Here is a 21,602-nt window from a genome sequence, read left to right on the forward strand (position 1 = left end):
CACTATCCCCAAGTGACAGATGAATAAACTGTGGCTTGAAGAGAAGTACTGACTCACATAGACTTAACAAGCATAGGAGCTTGGGCTCAAACCTAAGTCTCTGACCCAATTCAGTGTTCCTTCCACTACACAATACTGCTTCTCATGATAAAAACATGCCATTATATTATAATGCTAATAAAAGCCAATGACGTATATGTAATTTATATAAGGTATACATGCATTTTTTCATTTCAGCTTCACAACAACCCTATGAGGTAGGGTTCATTATCATTATTGTCTTTTGCCTTTTTTTGTATCCTAAGTGCTTAGTACAAAGCCTGGAACATAATAGATGCTTAATAAATGTTTATGCATTCATCATCATCATCATCATCATCATCCTCATTTTATCAATGAGAAACCTGAGGCCCAGAGGAGTTCAGCAAAATGCTTGTGGTCAAATAGCTACACATTGCCAGAGACTGGATCTGAAACCAGGGCTTCCTGACACTAGCTCCAGCACTCTAACTCACCATACTACCTTTCTATTCTAAATTATAGGATCATAGATTTAGAGGAGGAAGGAGTCATAGAAGCTACCTATTTCAATCCCTGAATTTTACAGATGAGGAAACTGAGACCAAAAGATGTAGAGTAACTTGCCCAAGGTCCCCCAGCAGAGTCAGAACGTGTACATACCAAGTCAGAAAGTAGACAGGCCAAAGGTTATTACTCTGATCTTGCAAACAGGAAAACCTGGCCTTAAAGGGTTATATGACATACTTAAGGTCACAGAGCTAGTAAGTGGCACAGCTGAGATCTGATACAAGGTCTTCAGACTTTCTAGTTGAAAAACACAAAACCTCAGAGGTCATCTAGCCCTACCTAAAAGAACTGATTGTGATCAGACTCTTGCTGTTATACTCTAAATGTGGGCTCTTGGGATGAATGGGTAAAACATTCTCCGGTTGTTTGTTTGTTTTTTTCTCCACTGAATGAACTCTCAGAAGGTCACTTTAGTTAGTTTTTCGTTAGGAGTGGTAGGCACATACCCAAGGAGACTAATAAAGAGGAAGAGGAATGAATACAGCACGATAATGACTCAGAACAAAATGGCCTAATCTTATTCAGGAACCATTAACTATTATTGATTCATGAAGGACAACTTTGCCTAGGATAGAGAATAACTACATTTCCTATTTCTACCATCATTCCTGCATCACATTCTTTAAAAATAAAAAAAAACAAACCAACATTTCTTTGGGAATTTAACAGACAGATACCTTAAAGATGCAATGGATTGTTTTTTGTTTCTTTAAAGCAAGAGTAACCTGATAATAAAGAGTCTCAAACCAGAGAGAAAGAAGCTGTAGGGGAATGCTGAAAAATCAAAAAGCAGAATTAGAATGCTCCCCTCCCCCAAGAAAGGAAATGGTAAAATACCAATCAGAAAACCTTGAACAGTAAATGAAACAGAGGAAAAGAAAACTGATTTGTGAGCATTCCTGAAGAAATGATTAATTCCAGTAAAAGAAAGACGGAGTCCTCATAAAGAAATTATTAGCACAAAACCGGAGGCTCTTCTTAAAATCTCACAGGAATGCACTCCCAACAAACAACTCAATAAAGACAAGCCTCCTCTCTCATGTGACCCCTATTCCCAACTCCCTGGTATGGGCTTTTTTTCCTACTGGTGAAAATTATCACCTTATTTATTCAACTAATATGCAGAGTATATCACGTGAAATGCCAGGCTGGATGAATCAAAAGCCAGAATTAAGGTTGCCAGGAGACAGAGCAACCATCTCAGATATACAGACAATACCACTCTGATGGAAGAAAGTGAAGAAGAATTGACAAGCCTCTCGGGGAGAGTGAAACGGGACAGCATAAAAATGAAGGTCTTGCCAACTGGCAAAAAGAGGGAGAGGAAATTGAAGCAGTGTCAGATATTATAATTTGGGCTCAAAGATCACTACAGGTGGCGACTGTGGTCATGAAATCATAAGATGCTAGCTCTGTGAAAGGAAAGCTATGGCAAAGCTGGACAGCATGGTTGTTTTTTTCTCAAAGAGGACCAAAATGATATCACTATGGTGGAGCTGAGGTACAGTGTGTCTGACTAAGGCTGATCAGAACAAAATGAGCTCAGAAGGCTCTACCACAGATTGGGCACAAATAATCCATATGAACATTGGAGCAGATATGTCTAAATTTGTGCATCTCGTGTTTCTTTTGAGCTACTGCAATTCTGCTTTGCTTACAGAGCACAGTGCCTTCTTTGACATGGATATGCCATACTGGGTAGTTCTTGGCCAACTCCCATGTCTCACAATCAGTTCTAAAGTTCTCCGGAGAGACCTTGAGAGTGTCCCTGTATCTCTTCTTCTGATCACCATGTGAGCACCTACCTTGCATCAGTTCTTCATAACATAGTCCTTTAGTAAAGCTAACATATATTTGACATTTGAACAACAAAGCCAGCCCATCGTAGTTGCACTCTCTGTAGCAGTTTGAAATGCTTGGCAGTTTAGCTCAAGAAAGGATATCATCGTCTGGTATCTTATCTTGCCAGATGGGGCAGCGAGGTGGTGCAGTGGATAGAGCACCAGTGCAGGACTCAGGAAGACCTGAGTTCAAATCTCACCTTAGACACTTGACACTCACTAGCTGTGTGACCTTGGGTAAGTCACTCAACCCCAATTGCCTGGGTCATGTCCAGTCATACTGATGAATATCTGGTCACTGGATTCAGATGGCTCTGGAGGAGAAGTGAGGCTGGTGACCTACACTGTCCTCCCTCACTCAAAACAAAGTCAAGTGCAAGTCATGTCATTATTTCTCTGATGGCATGGTCTTCTTCAGCAACGAAGAACAAACACACACACACATCCTGACAGATAATCTTTGGAATCTTCCTAAGACAATTCAAATGGAAGCAATTCAGTTTCCTAGCGTGGCGCTGGTAGACTTGTCCATGTTTCACAGGCATACAACAATGAGGTCAGCACAATGGCTCTATAGACCTTCAGTTTGTTAGACAGTCTAACTTCTTTGTAACATTTTCCTTCAGAGCCTCTGAAATAAGGGGCTAGTTCTGGAAAAGGGGAAGCATGCCACAGAGTTGTTTCTACCAACATGCTAAAAAGCAAGAGACATCATCTTGATAACAAAGGTCCATATGGTCAAAGCTATGGTTTTTCCAGTAGCAATGTAACACTGTGGGAGTTGGACTATGAGGAAAGCTGAGTGCCACAAAATCAATGCTCTCAAATTCTGATACTAGAGAAGACTTCCAAAAATCCCTTGGACAACAAAAAGGTCAAATCAATCAATATTGAAAGAAATTAATTCAGGCTATTCACTGGAAGGTCAAAAAATTGAAGCTCAAGTTTAAATTCTTTGGCCACATAATGAGTAGATGGGACTCGTTGGAAAAGACCTTGATGTTGGGGAGGACTGAAGGCAAAAGGAAAAGGAGACAGAGGAGGATGGGATGGATAGATATTGTCATGGATGCAATGAACATGAGCTTGGACACACTTTGGGAAGTACTGGAGGACAGAAAGATCTGGAGTACTATCATTCATGGGGAAATGAGGAGCTGGATGCAACTGAACATCAGAAAGCCCTACCCTCTGTGAAGGGTGGGACAGGATGAAGAGACTCCTTTGGGTCTCCGTTCAGGACTCCTCAGGGCCAGTTTCTTTGGGACTCTTGGTCACCAGTCTTCTCCAGGACTCTTCAAACATCAAGTTGTTTCAGGCACTTTTAGTTTCTAGTTTCAAGAGGGAAGATGGATGATGTCATTCCCATTTCAGGTCTCTGGAGAGACATGAGAGGAGCTGGCAGTCTCTAGCATGTCCCTATTACCAACTTATTAGACTGGAGACTTCAGACTTTGGAATCCTCTCTCTCTTGGTTAAGCTGACGTTACTTTCAATAAGAGGGTCTCTTCACTTTGCATTGTCTAGTATACATTCTCCTATGTATACCTTCTCTGTTTTCTGTTTTATCAGGATATGGATAAATGGATCTCTTGGCTATTTGCTATATGTGTTCACTGTGAAAGTTGTATCAGCTGAGGAAGGGGGCAAGCCTTGGATATAGACCATGGGGTGCCCCCTATCCCCAAAATTACAAAGCAATCACATGACAGCTTGAACCTGATCATATTGTCTAGATGATTGATATTTAAGACGGCAAAAGGATATGCTTCTAGTAGAGCACCCTCTCTCTCTAAGGAGAGGTCTGGTCCCCAACCTCCTGTTCTGTCTTGGTAGGAATGAAGGTCTCCCTTGGATAAAGGTAGGAAGACCAAGTTTAGAGATTCTATTCTGTTCCTTTCAAGCCACACAAGGACAGCTCTTACCACCACTCCTTTCCTTACATTCATAACAAGTTATATAACTTTTCTGCTATCCTGATTGGTGAGTACCTCACTCACAAGGCCCCCTGTACCTAAGGGGCCATGGATGTGCTTAACTTAATCAATCCATGGCATCTTCTTGCTACCTACCTTATTAATACACTCCCCAGCAGGTCCCTTCATCATTCCTGTCACTTTCAAAAATAAAATTCCTTTCCTTGGCCTATGTTCCCCTTATATGTATGTCTCCTTTTAGAATCTGAGATTCTTGAGGACAGGGACTGTCTTTGCTTTTTAAATTTGAATCCCCAGCATTTAGCACAGTGTTTAGGACATAGTATGGACTTAGGAAGTACTTTTATTTCATTCATTCATTTTTTTTTTCATTCATTAACTAGCTCAGTCTTCAAGGCACCTGTTAGGCAAATACTTGATCATACCTTCTCATAGTGCTCAATCAGAATCTCAACCACAATGTTCTGGAATTTGATGTTCATCATAGCAGCTACGGTTTCTTCCTGTGCTCGCATCAGAGTAGGGCCAAAGATGACTCCAAGGTTGGAGACAGTCATGAGATTCTGCTGGCTATGCAATGATACTCTATAAATAAAAAAAAATTCAAGATGAATAATTAGAAAAATATATTAATCCAAATTTTAAGAATTGAACTGCTGGAAGGTAATGAATTTGTAATGATCTGTACATCCACATTTTGGAATGTAGATCATTTTTCTCCACTATGCCTAGCATTCCTCTAAGCTATCTGTCACCAACCTTACCCTAAGCTCCTTCAGCCATCACTATTTTTTGCCACTGATTGCTGTGGGATCAAGAAATGAAAAATAATGTTTTTTAAATCAAAGTTTTGAAACCAGAGGGATTCTTGAAATCTCACCTCATTTTTACACTACTTTTTGTTTTAAATTTCTTAGATTTCCCCTGCATCCTTCTCCCCCTCCTGGAGAGCCATATTGTATAAAAATTAATTATTCAAAAGGTAAAAAAAGGAGGAAGAGAAAAAAATTCAGTAAAACCTATGAACAAATTGAAAAATCAGACATTATATACAATATCCCACATATGTGGATTTTTTCCTCCCACCTCTGCAAAGGAGCAGGGGGGAGGTGATTTCTCAGATCTTATGGGGCCCAAATATTTTTTAAACTATAATTAAGACAACTAAGTAGCTTGGGAAGGGGAAAAAAAAACACTACCTTGGGATATCTCCTAAAGCCAAGGACAAATACTACCATATTAGTAGCTGTTTTGAATTTTCTCTGCCATTTGTCCCTTTTAATTATACAGCTAATCAAGAAGAGACAATAAAGGACTTTATTCTCCCAAGTACCTAGGTCATGAGCATTTGGTGATAAAGTTTTAAAGAATCCCTGGTCATATGCATCTACTTTAATGATATCTTCCTGAGGAGACTGGAATCCTCAATGGTATCATTTCAACCTGAACAGGAATAAAGCATGAATGGACAAGTGTTTTCTTTAGCTCCTTTTATAGATGAGGAACTAAGGCAAACAGAGTTAAGTGACTCACCCAGAGTCACAGAGCTAATAAGTATCTGAGGCTAGATTTGAACTCAGGAAAATGAATCTTCCTGTCTTCAGGTCCAGCACCCAACCTCAGCACCATCTAGCTTCCCAAAGCATTTTTATAAATTTACAATTAATAATCATGATAAAAATAAGGGTTGAAATTTATAGAGAGCTTCTGAGGCTTCCAAAACCTTTTATACACCGTATCACAAGAATTCCTGTGAGGTAAGGATGAAAACCATGACTATTCCACTTATAAAAAGGAGGACATAGGACCTCCAAGTGGCATGCCCAATGACACATGGCTAGTAATTGTCAGAGATGGGATTTGAAGTCAGGTCTCCCAGGACACCAGGATTATATTAGGATATAAGTCAGAAGGGTCCTTAGAGGTCAGCTAAGTGCAGGATTTTGCATTTGATGAGGAAAGCCAATCTCCAGGACACACAGTTAAGGTAAGTGGCAGAAAAAAAGATTTGAATATAGGTCACCTGACTCCAAATGCAGCCTCTCCACATCTAGCACTCTTTACAGTATCTCAATGACTTCATCCATAATCATGATATCTATATCTATATTTCGATATATAAGTATAGCTTAGAGTGTAATGGTGTACATTTACTAGTCATGGGACTTCTTTCCCTTTCAATGTGATTATCCACAAACAGATTCATTTTCTAGATTAAATATTGTGCTCATGTTACTCACATGAGTCCCATAACACTTGTCAACAGAAAGGCTCAAAATGGATTCTAAGAAGCAATAGAATGAGGACAGAGAAGGAAGAAGAGGAGAGAGAGTGAGAAGAAAGGGAGGGGAGAAACACACACACATCCAATTGATTTATACACATAAACTACATAATAATTATGTAATAATATAATTAATTGTATGCATGCATGCACACATATACATACATGTGTGTGCATGCATAAAAGGAGACAGGGAGAAGAACAAGGAGAGGAAGAGGAAGACAAAAAGATTTCTGAAAGAGAAAGGACGTGTTTTCATGGACGTAAGGAGTTCCGTAGTGAAGAAATTCCCTCTAGCAATGATGCTTAAAAACTGCTTTGAAACATTTAGAAAACTGCCCGGGGGTACTTGCCTAGGTGCATACTGTCACTGTGTATAGACACATTCAAGTGCATGTCTATATTCTTAAACCAAATATCCTTGAGATCTCCTGTTCTTTTAGTTAATATGATCATCCTTGTTACTCCTTCATAGAAAATAAAAAAGGAAGAATGTTCAAAAGCTGCACCTATAATTCTGATCTTTAGAATCCTAATCTAATAATGTTCTTTCCATAAAACCACACTGAAATCTTTTAAAAGTCTTATTCATTTATTATGACACAGTTAACTAAGAAAATGGAATATAATATACAGTTGCTGGCCCTCTGTCCAAGACAACTGAAATTACTGACTCCTTTGGGCAGAACAAGGAGGAGAAATTTTTTTCCTGGATTCTTTCCTATCTCCTACCCCTTTACCTCCAACATGGGATGGACTGGATTTTACTGTTTCAAATATAAGTACATAGGTCCTGAGTACCCTTCAGTGTTCTTGGACTTGCAAGCTAAACATTTTTAATTATTTCCTTAGTGAAGATCTCTACAAAAAAGAATGTTTTTTAAAATAAAGCCATTGCAAGGAAATTAAATTGGTGATAGTTTGAGATATTTTTGCTGAAATCAGCACTTCACAGTGAAACAACGAGGTTAATATTAATTTCACTGAGTATTAATTTGAAAATCAGCTCAAAACTCTGTCTCTTCTAAAAAAAGAGACAGTTGATAACCCAACTACGTATAAGAGGGAACATCTTGATAACCAATTTTCTCAACATGGAATTACCATCCTCCTAAGGTTATTGAATAGATACAGACACAGGTAATCATGCACGTTAGCTGGCTATGCACCTCATTCATTCAGTCAGGTAGGGAGACAGACACATGAATATTTCCTTTGGAAATATCTAAACTTGTTGGGTGAAAAAGAGCAAATTCATATTAGGATGCGCCAATCAGAAATCAGGGCTTTGCTATGAACATTTATAAAATCATTTGGAATTATCTTAAGGCCATTTTTACAGGAAAAAAAGCAAAAGGCGGTAAGTGCAAAGGGATTCAAGGGCCCCCTTCCCCCCCAGTATAGATAGAAACAAGAGATGTTTTATACCACATTCTCTAGTAACTTGAATTCAAAATCTACAAACACTTGGAGTTTCTACATATCACATTCAGCTGTTTCATTTTTTGCATTTAAATGTAATATAAATTTTAGAATAGGAATTTTTAAAAGGAACTAATGTAGGTTGTTGAAAAAGATTAAATTAATGCAAATATTTATTTATTTTAGAGCCACAAAGAAAGCTAGTAGTCAGGTAATCAAACAATCACAGATCTAGAGTTGGGATTTTAGGAGTCAAAATTAGGACACTGGTGACCGAGTATGTAGATAATGCATTATTTCCAGACACACAGGGTAGTTTGAAAAAGAGGTATTTTCTTTTTTTTCCAAAACAATGTCAAGGTCTGTTAACCAACTTATTTTTCTGCAAGTCACAGTATTTGAGAGTCTCCAATATGATATACTTGACAAGTGGTTATCCAGCCTCTGCTTGAAGATGGCCAAGGGCAAGGAACTAACTCATTCCTCTGGGCAGCCTATTCCACTTGTGGATAGCTCTAATTATTGGAAAGTTTTTCCTGGCATCAAGCCTAAATTTGTCTCTTTGTAACTTCCACCCAACATCCTCTGGGGCCAAATGGAACACATATAGTCCCTTATGACAGTGCTTCAGATGCTTCAAGAGAGCTATGTGTTCCTTGAGCTTTCTCTTCTCCAGGCTAAACCAGCTTAGTTCCTTCACCATTCTAGCTGTCTTCCTCTGGCTTTTCTCTAGCTTATCAATGCCCAGAATCAAACACAGTACTTCAGATGAAGCCTGACAAGAGCAGAGTGAGACTATGACCTCAGCATTCCTGGAAGTTATGACCTTAATTCATCCCAAGATCACACCAGCAGCTACCTAACACTGCTAAGGGTGGCTGAGTGGAACAGCAGATACAGCACTAGAGTCAGTAAAACTCATCTTCCTTAGTTCAAATCTGCCCTCAGACACTTCCAAGCTGTGAGAACTCAGAAATGTTTACCTCAGTTTCCTCATTTGTAAAATGAGTTGGAGAACAAAATGGCAAAACCACTCCAGTTATCTTTGCCAAGAAAACCTCAAATGGATCAGGCACAACTGAAACGACTCGACAACAACACTGTTAAATGAATTTGTAGCCCAGTACAAAACCAATTGCTTTTCCAAAATAACTGCTTTCTACCCAAGCTGCCTCCTTCCTACATATGTGATATTGATTTTCTGTACTCAAGTGCAAGCCTTTACATTTATCGCCACTGAACTTTATCTTGGATTCAAACCAATCCTCTAGCCTGTCAAGATCCTTATTTATTTACCTATGCATCCCAGTTTTGTGTTATCTGTATACTTAATGAATATGACATTTATGCCTTTATCTAATACACTGACAAAAATGTGAAAAAGCAGAGGGCCAACCACACAACCCAGAGGTACTCCAGTGGAGACCTCCTGTCCATGTGCCTTTGGCACCACTAACAACTAACTTTTGAGTCAGGTTATCTAACCAGCTCTAAATACATCTGATTATATTACTGTTTAATCCATAATGCCTCATCATTTTCATCAGAACAGAATGAGATGTTTTATTCAAAGCTTTACTAAAACCTAGGTAAATTATACCCACAGAATTCCCCTCATCTACCAGTTTAGTAATCCTACCAAAAAATGGAAAATCAGCTTGGTTCATATTTTCCGTCTCTCTCTCTCTCTCTCTCTCTCTCTCTCTCTCTCTCTCTCTCTCTCTCTCTCTCTCTCTCTCTCTCTCTCTCTCACACACACACACACACACACACACACACACACACACACACACACACACACGTATACACAGACACATATCCATAGGTTTGGAGGAGGACAAATATTGTCTTGATTTTCTAGATAAAAATATCTATACACACATAACTGGAAAAACGCTTGCCCTTCGCTAATACTGGAGTTTTTTCATAATCTTTCAAATATCATTGATAGTAGCTCTGTAATCATCTGTCAGTTCTTTCAGATCCCAAGAATAAAGGAAGGAAATACACATTTATTAAGCACCTACTATATGGCAGGCACTGTGCTAATAAGCACTTTACAAATATCTCATTTCACCTTGCAACAGACCTGTGATTTACATAATATTATTATCCTCATTTTACAGTTGAATCTACTGGAAAAACAAGTTTAAGTGATTTGCCCAAAGTCACACAACTAGTAAATATCTGAGACTTGATTTAAATTCTTTTTAAGTTTTCCTGAATCCAGTGCTAGCGCTCCATTCACCACTCTACCTAACAGACTCCAGGATAAAGTTCAGTTGAGTCCAGGTCACTTGAAATCAAAGATGGCTAAGCTCTCTCTTATCATTTCCCTTCTTCTCCTGACTATCAAACACCTGTTGATTTTAATTCTTTCATTTTGCCTCTTATTTCCATTTAAAAGTCACTTCTTCAGCTTTCTTGATCCAAAGCACGGCTTCATGTTAACTGGAGGTAGTTTTTGTTTTTTTTTTAAATAACAAAAATTGATGCCTGCTTCATGGATCTACCACAATTCAGATCCAACAACTTACCTTCAAGGCTCAATGTATATGCCACTTTCCAAGTGAAGCCTGCTTCTCTGTTGCTATTTCTCTCCCCTCAAATGGCTTCATGTTACATTTATTTGTGTATATACTGACTCTGTCACCATCCCTTAGAGAAGAGGTTATAAATCTTTTTTTTTTTGTGATAAAATAGACCTGCTTAGTAGTCTGGTGAAATTCCATGGACCTCTCTTCAGAATGTTTAATGCATAAAATAAAACATAGAAGATTATAAATACAAAATAAATATATAATGTACCTATACTATACATTATATTATGTAAATATAATATATAATACATGTAATATATAAATATGTAAAACACAGAAGATTATCAAAAAATTAATTATATTGAAATACAGTTAGCAACATTTAAAAAAAAAAAAACATTTACAAGCCCAAGTTAGGAGCACCTGCCCTAGGTAAAACAAAAGATCCTTGATATAAAGATCACATTATTTTTGCCTTTGCATTCCTAGCTCCTATTCAGGAACCTTCTATCTTGCAGGTACAGCAGTTGATGTCTACGATTCCTGCTTTAAGGAAAGTATTTCTGGGCATTCACATTGTGATGGGCAGAGTGTACAAATTAAGCCAAGACTGTGCCATCCAGGAGAATATTTTTAAAGGGGTTGTATGTGTGTGTGCGTGTGCATTTATAGTCATTTCCATATAAAGGCTCCAAATAAAGGCCCAGAAGATAGAGTACTGGAGTCAAGAACCTAAGTTCAAATCCTGCCTCAGACTCTTACTTAGTTGTGTGACTGAGCAAGTCACCTAACCAGTCTGCTTCAGTATCCTCATCTGTACTGAAGAGGGAATAATAGCAACTACCTCCCAGGTTACTGTGAGTATAAAATGAGGTAACAGTTGTAATACACTTTGCAAACCTTAAAATACTATATATATGCTTGTACAATTATTATATGCAAATAACATTATTATGCTTATAACGATTATAAGACAATACAACTCTTATCTTTAGCAACATAGAAAGATAAGCTTTAAGTTATTCTTCCAGTAAAGAAGATGAAATGAAAATTTCCAAGAAGCCACTTGCCAGTGACCGATCCCTTCTGTGATAAATGGAATACATTTGGGAGATGGCTGCCCAAGGTTAGGAGGGGAGTCTGTGACCACAAAACACTGAACTATCTTGGCAAAATAGCAATTGGGAGTACAAGCACACAACGGATGGCTTTCATGAGTCAGTTGCTTCTTGTGAATAAGCGTTAACACCCAACTTCTTCCACCTAAGCCAAGCTTTCATTTCATTCTGATCTGATTTCAAAGCAGTAGTATCTGAACATCTCCTGTCCATATCACTCTCCTGCATGAATTATGACTATATGCAATAAGAACCAATTAAGAGGTAGCATCGGATAGTGCAAGAAGTGCCAGCACTGAAGTCAGAAACTGAAATCCAAGCTCTGCCATGCACTATTTCTGTGACATTGAGCAAATCATAAAGTCACAGGGCTTCCATTTTCTCATCTGTAAAATGAGCACAATGAAAGGATGGATGACATCAGAAGTCCTTTCAGACTCAAATTTTATGATCCTATGATCCCTCCAAAAGCCATACTCAAACTAACATTAAAAAGGGGTAAGATTTTCCCAGTACTTACCATGCTGGGACTCCTCAATCTCACCTGACTGATGAAACTGGATCCCTAATTACAAGTACAGACATCACTGCAATCTAGTTTAAAGTTCCTAAATTGTATACTATCTATCAAGCAGAAACTGCAATGATACGGAAAACAGGAAAAATATGGTGAGAGGAATTACTTGACTAAATGTCTGATTAAGATGTCCAACATCTCTCTGTTTTTTTCTGGTAATTTGTGCACCAACGCATGGACTGCCTCCACCCTGTAGTTTTGGTCATCGGATTCTGTAACAAAACAGAGTTGACAAAGGTCTGAGTCATAAATACCCAGAAATATATGGTACTCCTTAAATCACAAGGCACTTATTAATATCACAACCTCAATCACAAGCCTAAATACTTACACTATTTATATAAATGTGTAAGAATTCAGCCTGGGAAATCAATATCCAACCTCCTTTAACTTTAACTCTTACTGGCATTTAAATACAGAATTTTTTTATCTTAGCATTGTAGCATACAATTTTTTATATGTAGTACATACATAGCATTCTAACATAAACTGAATTGTACTATACAAGGACACATTTGCTTCCTACTATGCTTTAACCACGAGCATTATTATTGGTAGCAAGCAGGTGGCACATGAAACTATTATAGTTTACTCACTGGAAGGATCTGTGACTTCATCAATAAGGGCACTCCTTCCACCAATGCCTATTACAAGCTCTCTGCTTTCTTATCTCATGCAAGTTTTTCTTTAAATCTTTTATAGGGAATCCATCAAGGGGATCCACAATAAAGTCCTTCAATTAGTTCTTTTAACATCTTAATTGCTGTTTATCTGTTGTCACTCATTTTTACCATATTGTCAGTTCAATTCTTTAATAAACAATTCATTAATACTCTTTTCCTATTTTGCTATCATGTTTTCTGATAAGCAATATTTCTTCTCAGTACTCTTATAGGTACAATCCTACAAGTACATGGTTCCACTATTTCTTTCTTTTACATTGTCTCTGTTGTTTATTCTTTGACTTTCTCATTATTTAGGATGTTATTACTTTGTCTCATTTAGGTTGGCATCTTTTGTTTATTCCTTAATTCATTACTATTTATAGTGCTATGGTATAAAGAAACATATTCTTAATGTTTCTGTCTTTTAACAAGCATTGATATTTCTTTTACATTCTATCAGATGATCAAGTTTGGGAAAGGTACCATAAAATGCTGAGAAGTATGTCAGCTCTTTAGTATTCCCTTTTTTTAAAAAAAATATAATTTGTGAATTATCTTAAGTCCATTAAATCTTTAGTTATAGCAACAACTTGTTCATCTCTATGCTTTCCTTCTTTTAAAAATCTTTCATGTAAGTTTTGTCCAGTTCTGAAAGAGATATTAAAGTCTTCTACAATTCTGGTACTCTGTCTCTTTTGCAATTCAATTAGCTTTTCTTTTAAGAACCTTCATGTGAAGCTATTTGGAGTGTATATTATCTATAATGCCTTTAAGCACAATGTAGTTTCTGTTTACCTTTTTGATATTATCAATTTTTATTTTGCTTTATCTGCAAAGTACAAAATTCTAATTCTTTGTTTGGGCATCACTTGCAGCAAAGAAAATCTTGTTCATCTATACATGTCTTTGTATTTGTACTCTAAGTGTCTTTATGTTTGAAAAGTTTCTTTTTAAAAAAAAAAGCGAGTTCTTGGGTTTTATTTTGTCATCCAGTCTGCTATGAAGAACAAAAGGCATAAGGTTTAAACTTCATGAAACACTGAATATGATGCCGTGTGTGTGTATGTGCGCGCTGTGTAGTTTCAGTGAATTACTACTTTCTGCCAAAAATTCTTTGATTTTTTTCCCCATGTTTAGATGTACAGCATATGTTAGGGTGTTAGTATAACAAACACGATGAATCTTAAGAGTCTGGCGTGTCATATCACACCTTAAAAATATGACATATTCTAAGCCAGAGAAGATGAGATTAGAATACAATTTAGACCGTGAGAATACTAGCGATTTTTAGTAAACTGCTTATCTAAAATCTTCATGAACCTGATTTTTGTAAATAGATTTCTGTCACTCTTTATTTTCTATAGTGCTCAAAATGATTAATTTTAACTTCTTATGATTCGTGTAAAATCATTGTTTTGAATGATACCTTATTCTTTGTTATACAGAAAAGCCCTCAGGGGCTGGCTATTAAGGTATATAAGGCTAAACATTCTTCACCTCAATGTCTGTCCCTTCGCTAAATATCACAAATTTACTGTACCATTTTAGCTGCTGTTTCCTCTGTCTTTCCTTTTGTGATGAATGAAAAGTTCAGGTAATTAATAATTTTATAAATGATGGCTAGCAAAAAATTAATAAATAGATGGTTATTTGGCTTTCTCTGAGAAACCAGTCATGGATGCCTTTCAATGCTTATATGCCCTTGGAAGAGCAGATGCTCCTGACAGCCAGCAATCAAATCTGACTGATTAACAATTAATGAGAAAATAAATATTATGATGAGAGGTGGATTTATTTTAATGAGGGACTGGGGGAATGTGACTTTGATTATGTCATTCTTACTTCCAGACCACCCCAGCCTCAGGCAATCTAGACAAAGGGATCTACTCCTCATCCAAACTTGCCCGGATAAAACAGAAATCGGTCCAAATTTACCCAGATTAGATTCTCTTTACTCTTTAACCAGAACTAAGCTTCCCTAGTTATGTGGGGTCTTGAACAAGCTCAGAAAGCATGTATCCCAAGGATTTGGGAAATCTCATCTATCAGCAATGTTCTTCTGACGCTGACCAAATAACCTACAAGGAGCTGATTTCTGAATGAGGAAATAGAAAAGGGAAAATCATAATCTCAATTAATAATTGGTTATTAATATAAGACAGAAATAACAATTTCTCTCACCTTCTGGATATTTTCCTTCTCTACCATCAGTTCTTATTAGTGCCAATGATCCTGATTTAGTTGTCCTTTACCCATTGTACTTAGTGGACTACACCATTAGCTTGCCTGTTTGTGTGTTCCTGCACTCTAATTGTATTCTAATATAGGTCAAGATTGAGGGAAGTAGCATGATATTATGGAATGTACAATGGATATATTGTCAAGGGATTTGAACAAGTCCTAAGCCTGCTACTTATGAACTGTCTGATGAAGAGCAATTTTTCTCGTTTGTAAAATTGGTGATATTGGACAAAATGATCTTTGAGTTCTCTTCCAGATCTAAATTCTATGAACTTGTAAAACTAGATATTCATGCATTAAGAGCCTTTACCTATTCCTCTGTTTTAAAAGAAAATTTTTTAAAAAGTTTTACATTTATGGATTATGAGATAATTTTCTTTTTTTACTGGAATTATAAACCTTTTCACTTATTTTTTATTTTAAGACTTTTCTGGCAAGTTGAATGTCATAATTCTTATCTTTGCATTAATGAATTGTTACAATATTTTCATGTTTATGGTTCAAAACATGGGAACTACTTTCCTTACATCTCACTATTTTGTATAATTCAAATTTCCAATCTATTTAACCTTTTCCATAACTGATTATCATTGCAAAGAAAAACAGACATTTAAGTAATACTTTACTATTACAAACATAAGTGACAGACATATAAGAATAGAGAAAAGCTGGAAAAGATTTATCACTTATCTAGCCTGGCTCCCTCATTTTACAGAAGAGGAAACTCACCACAAGAAGAATGAAACAAACTGGCCAAAGATATGAGTTAGTGGCTCAGTCTGGACTATAACCTTGACCTTCTGAAACCTGGTCTAATGCTCCCTCCTTACCCCAGAGCACACTGACTGTTCTCCTATGATCGATGCATGAAACATTTTGAAATAAAGTTATATTTATGGAAGAAACTTGTTATGCGCATATTTTAATAGCTCTTTAAGAAAAAATTTCCTATCTTGCCTAAAAGAAAATCAAAATCATAAAAGAATCCAAAGTATACTACAACTAAAAAAATGGCTATGAAATGACCTTATCCTTCAGAAGCTCACTCTCTCTCTTTCTCGTTCTTTTTTTCTCTCTCTCTCGCTCTCTTTCTCTCTCGCTCTCTCTCTCACTCTCTCGCTCTCTCTTTCTCGCCCTCTTTCTCTCGCTCTCTCTCTCATTTTCTTTCACTCTCTCGCTCTCTCTTGCTCTTTCACTCTCGCTCTTTTTCTCACTCTCATTCTTTTTCTCACTCTCTCTCACTCTTTTTCTCACTCTCTCTCGCTCTTTCTCTCTCACTCTTTCTCTCTTGCTCTCTCTCACTCTCTCACTTTCTCATTCTCGCTCTATTTTTCTCTCACTCTCGCTCTCTTTCTCTCTCTTTCACACACACACACACACACACACACACACACACACACACGCACACTGAGTTATTGAGAGGGTTATCATTTTGGCTGGTACAGAAAAACCTACATGGATAAAATCAGGGACCTCTGAAGAATTTCAAAATTTGAAAACATTAATTGTTAATAAGTGCTATAAATGGCTGTTATACTAATAAACTGATCTTAGATATCTAGATTTAAAACGCCATAACTTCTATCCTTTATTCTTTTGTTCTTCAAATGTACCTTTTTAGAAATAACAATGACAACCTTATGTAACTTGTAATGAGGAATTTTGCTGTCACTCTTTGATGTGACAGTCTCTTAAGAGACTTTTGTAAGAAGAAAGGCACTGTGCATGGGTAAGGACTTTGGGGGTAAAGCTCTATATTCATTAGCTTACATACCCACCAGTAAGTATCTCCAGGCACTAATGAAAATATAGAAGCTGTTATTTCTAATTTATAAAAAGAAAGCCAATGTAGACATAACAACCTCTCCAAACAAAGATCAGACACACTAATGATCAAATTGTGCTAATTAATCAATTAAAGACATCAAGAAGTCCCGTTTTTCACTTGTTCTCTTTGCCTTCTTCGCTCTCTCCCTTTGCAGGTGTTAAGCTCCAGTCGCAGAGCTCCAAATGATTTTCTCACATTAGGTTAAGAATTTATTTTTATGACTAGTATGGACATATTTTACATGACTGCACATGTATAACTTACATCTATGATTGCTTGCCATCTCAGGGATGGGGAAGAGGAGGGAAAGAGGGAGGGACAGGATTTGAACTCAAAACTTTAAATAAATATATTGAAAAATTGGAAAAAAAAAAAAAAGGAATTTGTTTTTAAGTCCTTGAAAACTGTCCCTAGTCAGGGCTTCGTCTCTTCCGTGGCTAGAACGGAAAGAGAAATCAACCCACTGGATAATAGCAGTTATTGAATTTTATTAAGGTCATTTCACATTTCAATTTTTGTTACACTCAGGGTCCAATCCTTTACTCTGGAAGAATGTATCTCCATTTTATAATGGAAATCAATGGAAAAATAATTTCATTGAGTCAAATAACTACTTTAGGAATTAACTAGTGCAGTATGTTCATTTTACATAATGGCAAACTTGGGGACAAAGAGGTGAGGTGCGGCTTCCTGAAAGTTAGAAAGCTCATTAGTGACTAAGGTGAAATGAGAACCATCCCTTTCAATTCCTAGCTCGTTAAGCTTTATGCTAAAGAACTTTACTTTAGGTCCAACTTTCTTAAAGTATGTTTATCCCACGAAGCAGATGATTTTAACAATAGAATATTAAAATTAATTAATGAAGTTAATTTCTTTAGACAGGACAGCATCTATGAGGTACATTCAAGTCTCAAGTTACTTTATGCAATTGACCAATTAAAGGCACTCACTGAAATCAACCGAACAACTTCAAATAATTCAGCCCCTTTATTAGATGTTTATATGTCACAACTGTTTCCACTAAACCATGGATTAACTCAAACATTAAAGAACATGTGTTAAGAGAAGTTATTTCAAAATTTCCTTACTAAAGTCTTATTTTTATTTTTTATCATACTGTGGAAGTGACACTGGGTTATTGGAGGCAATCCTCTAGAAGATAAAAAGGCTCTGAGTTACAGGTCTGACTGTTTTCTACAAGGAATTTTGTTGATAAAAGATCAGTTTTAAAACTGGTAAAGGCAATCTAACTTATTTTGGTCATAGGTAATTGTGAAGGCAATTACTGAGCTGTGAAGAGGATATAATTTTGGTTAGTACAAGGAATACCCCATGTTGATAAAATCATGAATCTCTGAAGTGCTAATAAATTTCAAAATTTTAAAATATCAATGAATTGTTAACAATTACTTTAGATGGTTGTTGGGCCATGAATGAATTTTAAAATAGTATATAATTTTTTAAAAAGATACTTACTAACAGCAACAATGAAATCCTTGTGCAACTTATAAGTCATCAGTGGTTCAGTGAGACACCTATCATGGAACAGAAGAAATACATTTTTAAATGGCAACTTTTACCCACTTTCCAAATGCTAAATTTTGCGACCTAGGCTTCTTCAGAATATTACTCATAAGACACTACAGAGTCATATAGTTTCTTCTAAGCCTAAGAGCAAATTCACTATGGTAGCAAAGTGGCTAAATAGATATTGGCCCATGGGGGAAAAATAAACTTTTTCAACTGAGAGACACATAATTAAATACAAACAAACAACTTGACCTTGTGTTCTATTTTTTTAAAGAGAGACATAAAATGTTCAAATCACTGACTGCTGAGTCATTTTTCAGTTGTGTCCAACTTTTTATGACCCTATTTTGGGGTTTTCTTCACAAAGACACTGGAGTGGTTTGCCATTTCCTTCTCCAGCTCATTTTCAGATGAGAAAACAAAGGCAAACAGGAATAAGTGATGCAACTATTAAGTGTCTGCAGTCAGATTTGAACTCCAGAAAGAGAGACTTCCTGACTCTAGGGATAGCATTCTTTCCCCTGTGCTACCTATTTATCAAATAAAATGGGAATGAGGAATAGGCTTATGACTTCATGTCACTCTGACAGGGAACCAGAAGGAAGCTCCCTCTACCAATGCAACTAAGCACCTTGTCTACTATTTTAAACTCTGAGTTATCTAGAGCACTGAGAGGTTACATAACCTGCTCAAGGTTAGACAGTCAATACTGTGTCAGAGGTAAGACTTGAATCCAGGTCCTCCTGTAACTACTTAGCTAACAAAGTCCTTTTCAATAAATGCCTCCCTCAAACCCAACCCATATATCTGTATGTATGTATGTATGCATACCCACACACATACATCTATAAATTCTATATAATGATTAGTTAATGGAAATAAGAGGCAGAAGAATAAAATACTACAGGTATAATGGAAAAATCTAAACAACAAGAAAATATAGAGGAACATGGTAGAGGGCAAGCATAATCTTAACTATTAACAATTTAATTGGTATTCTCAAATGTTTTCATCCTCCTGGCCCAGGTTCCAGTCTCCTATTCCAATCTATTTTCTAGCCATGTCTACCTGGAGGTCCTGTTGGCACCTCAATATCAACAGGTTGCCAACTCAGCTTAGCACTGTACCCCAAAACATTCCTTTTCCTTCCATGTCTATTTCTTTTGACCTAGACTCAAGTCTTACTTCTGACATGTTACTGACTGTCTAACCTTGAGCAAGCTATGCAACCTCTCAGTGCTCTAGATAACTAAGAGTTTAAAATGGTAGACAAGGTGCTTTTTCTAACATTGCAATATTTCTCATATCTGTTTCCTGCTTTTCACACAAACTGCAACCACCCTAGTTCAGTCTTTCCCTTATTACCTGTTACCTGAACAACTAGAACAGCTTCTTCACTGACTTTCCTGCTTCTTCAGTCTATCCTTCACACAGTTGCCAAAGCAGTCTTAATGCAGTCCTCTGACAATATCACTCTTCCAACTCAAAAAACCCTTAGTGGTTCACTATTACCCATGAAGTAAAGCATAAATTCCCTACCCAGGTATTCAAGGACCTTCACAATCTAATTCTAATGACTCCTTCTGGTCTTCTCTTAGACTATTCCTTTTATAAACTATGAATTCTAGCCAAGTTGGCTTATTGTTCTATTTTTGTCCTGCCCTGTTCCCATGATTCCTCATCTTTATCAGCTTACTGAAATTTCTCTCAATTCTCAAGGCACAAACCTCTTCCCAGGTGAAAACTAGCTCTCGTTCCTTAAATTTCTCATAAGAATTTTTGAATCTCTCCTTTGCACTTACCACATTGTACTTTATAGTTGTTTGTGTACACTCACAATTATATTTTAGATACCTTTGAAAGCAAGTTCTGTCCCTTATTTCATCTTTTTACTTCCAACATCTACCCTCACTTAAATGATTTTTTTATTTAATTAAATTATAACTACCAGACTCCTATAAAGCAAAGATCTGTCTCATTTATTAATACTACTTTCAAAATAAACTAATGAATGTATAACATTTTATATATAACTCTTATGAGTTGTGTTTTTTTAAGAGACAAAGCCTCACTTCTTAAATAAAAAAAAGAATTTTAAAATTGTTACCAAAGGTTGGAATTAAAGACATTCTTTAAAATCTTTCCCAGCAAGTTTTATGACGGAAAAAGTTCTACATTCAAAGTGTAAACATGCCCATACTGTGGCCTTTTAAAACATTAGTCCTAAAGCCAAGCTTCATTTTTGCAAATATAAATGCTACCAGACTCTTACTATTTGATCCAGGGGCTCAGTGAAATTAAGCTAAGGGGGTAAATCAAGGCCATAAATCAGGGGCAGAACTTTCTAATCCCAGTGAAATACTGTGATCGCTTTGAAAGGCTATGGAAAAAGTGAAAAAATCTAAGGAGCGAATCTTACCTGAGGTAGTTTTTTAGTCCACTTGTTATCGTTTTATTATCCCACAGTTCAATATCGATATCAATATCAGGAGGAGACTTGGGAGCTGGAAAAAAAATAAAAATAAGGAGGTTTAAAATAGGATATTCAGAAAGCCAATCAAACTAGTTCAGAAGATATGATTTTAGGAGAATAAGATATTGACTGCTCAGAACACCACTGGGGCTGCAGTCAGAATTCTGCTTAATGTAATCTGGTGGTGAGACCTGAAACAACTCACTGATTTGCTTTTCCAGAGAGCACGCAGAGGGGCAATGTAAAGGGGAATGGAGATACATGGACAAAGAGAAAGGTTGCGGTGGCAGGGACCGTGGACTTGTCTGTACCTGAAAAAGCAGAGGGGCTCCTTCCTTTCACCCTAGTAGGAGGAGACAGCCAACATTTCACTTAGAGGAAGACTTAAGTAACACTCTTGGGAAAGGACAGAATTCTTTTCCAGCTGACAGACAAAAGGAGATCCTGAAGGACCTGCAAAGTCAAAGCTGCTTTTCCTATGGATGCTATTACTCCATAATAAGGAATAGAGCCAGACTGAACCCACAGCATTCACGCTCCTCTCCAGAGTATCTGCTC

At 36.8% G+C, this 21,602-nt stretch overlaps 1 protein-coding gene across 3 annotated transcripts in view; it reads right to left on the bottom strand.

Moving 5' to 3' along the window:
• The window catches only part of ARHGAP42 (Rho GTPase activating protein 42), a 379,722-nt gene that overhangs the window by 27,727 nt on the left and 330,393 nt on the right, over nt 1-21,602 (bottom strand). For all 3 annotated transcript variants that reach the window (XM_072611294.1, XM_072611293.1, XM_072611296.1), the window contains exons 16-19: nt 20,991-21,075; nt 18,518-18,576; nt 12,414-12,519; nt 4,792-4,951 (exon numbers count right to left, since the gene is read on the bottom strand). In XM_072611294.1, coding sequence (XP_072467395.1) covers nt 4,792-4,951; nt 12,414-12,519; nt 18,518-18,576; nt 20,991-21,075 — 410 coding nt within the window. The remainder of the gene's footprint in view (nt 1-4,791; nt 4,952-12,413; nt 12,520-18,517; nt 18,577-20,990; nt 21,076-21,602) is intronic.

The sequence above is a fragment of the Notamacropus eugenii genome, chromosome 5, assembly GCF_028372415.1.
Source record: "Notamacropus eugenii isolate mMacEug1 chromosome 5, mMacEug1.pri_v2, whole genome shotgun sequence".
Classification (NCBI taxonomy): domain Eukaryota; kingdom Metazoa; phylum Chordata; class Mammalia; order Diprotodontia; family Macropodidae; genus Notamacropus; species Notamacropus eugenii.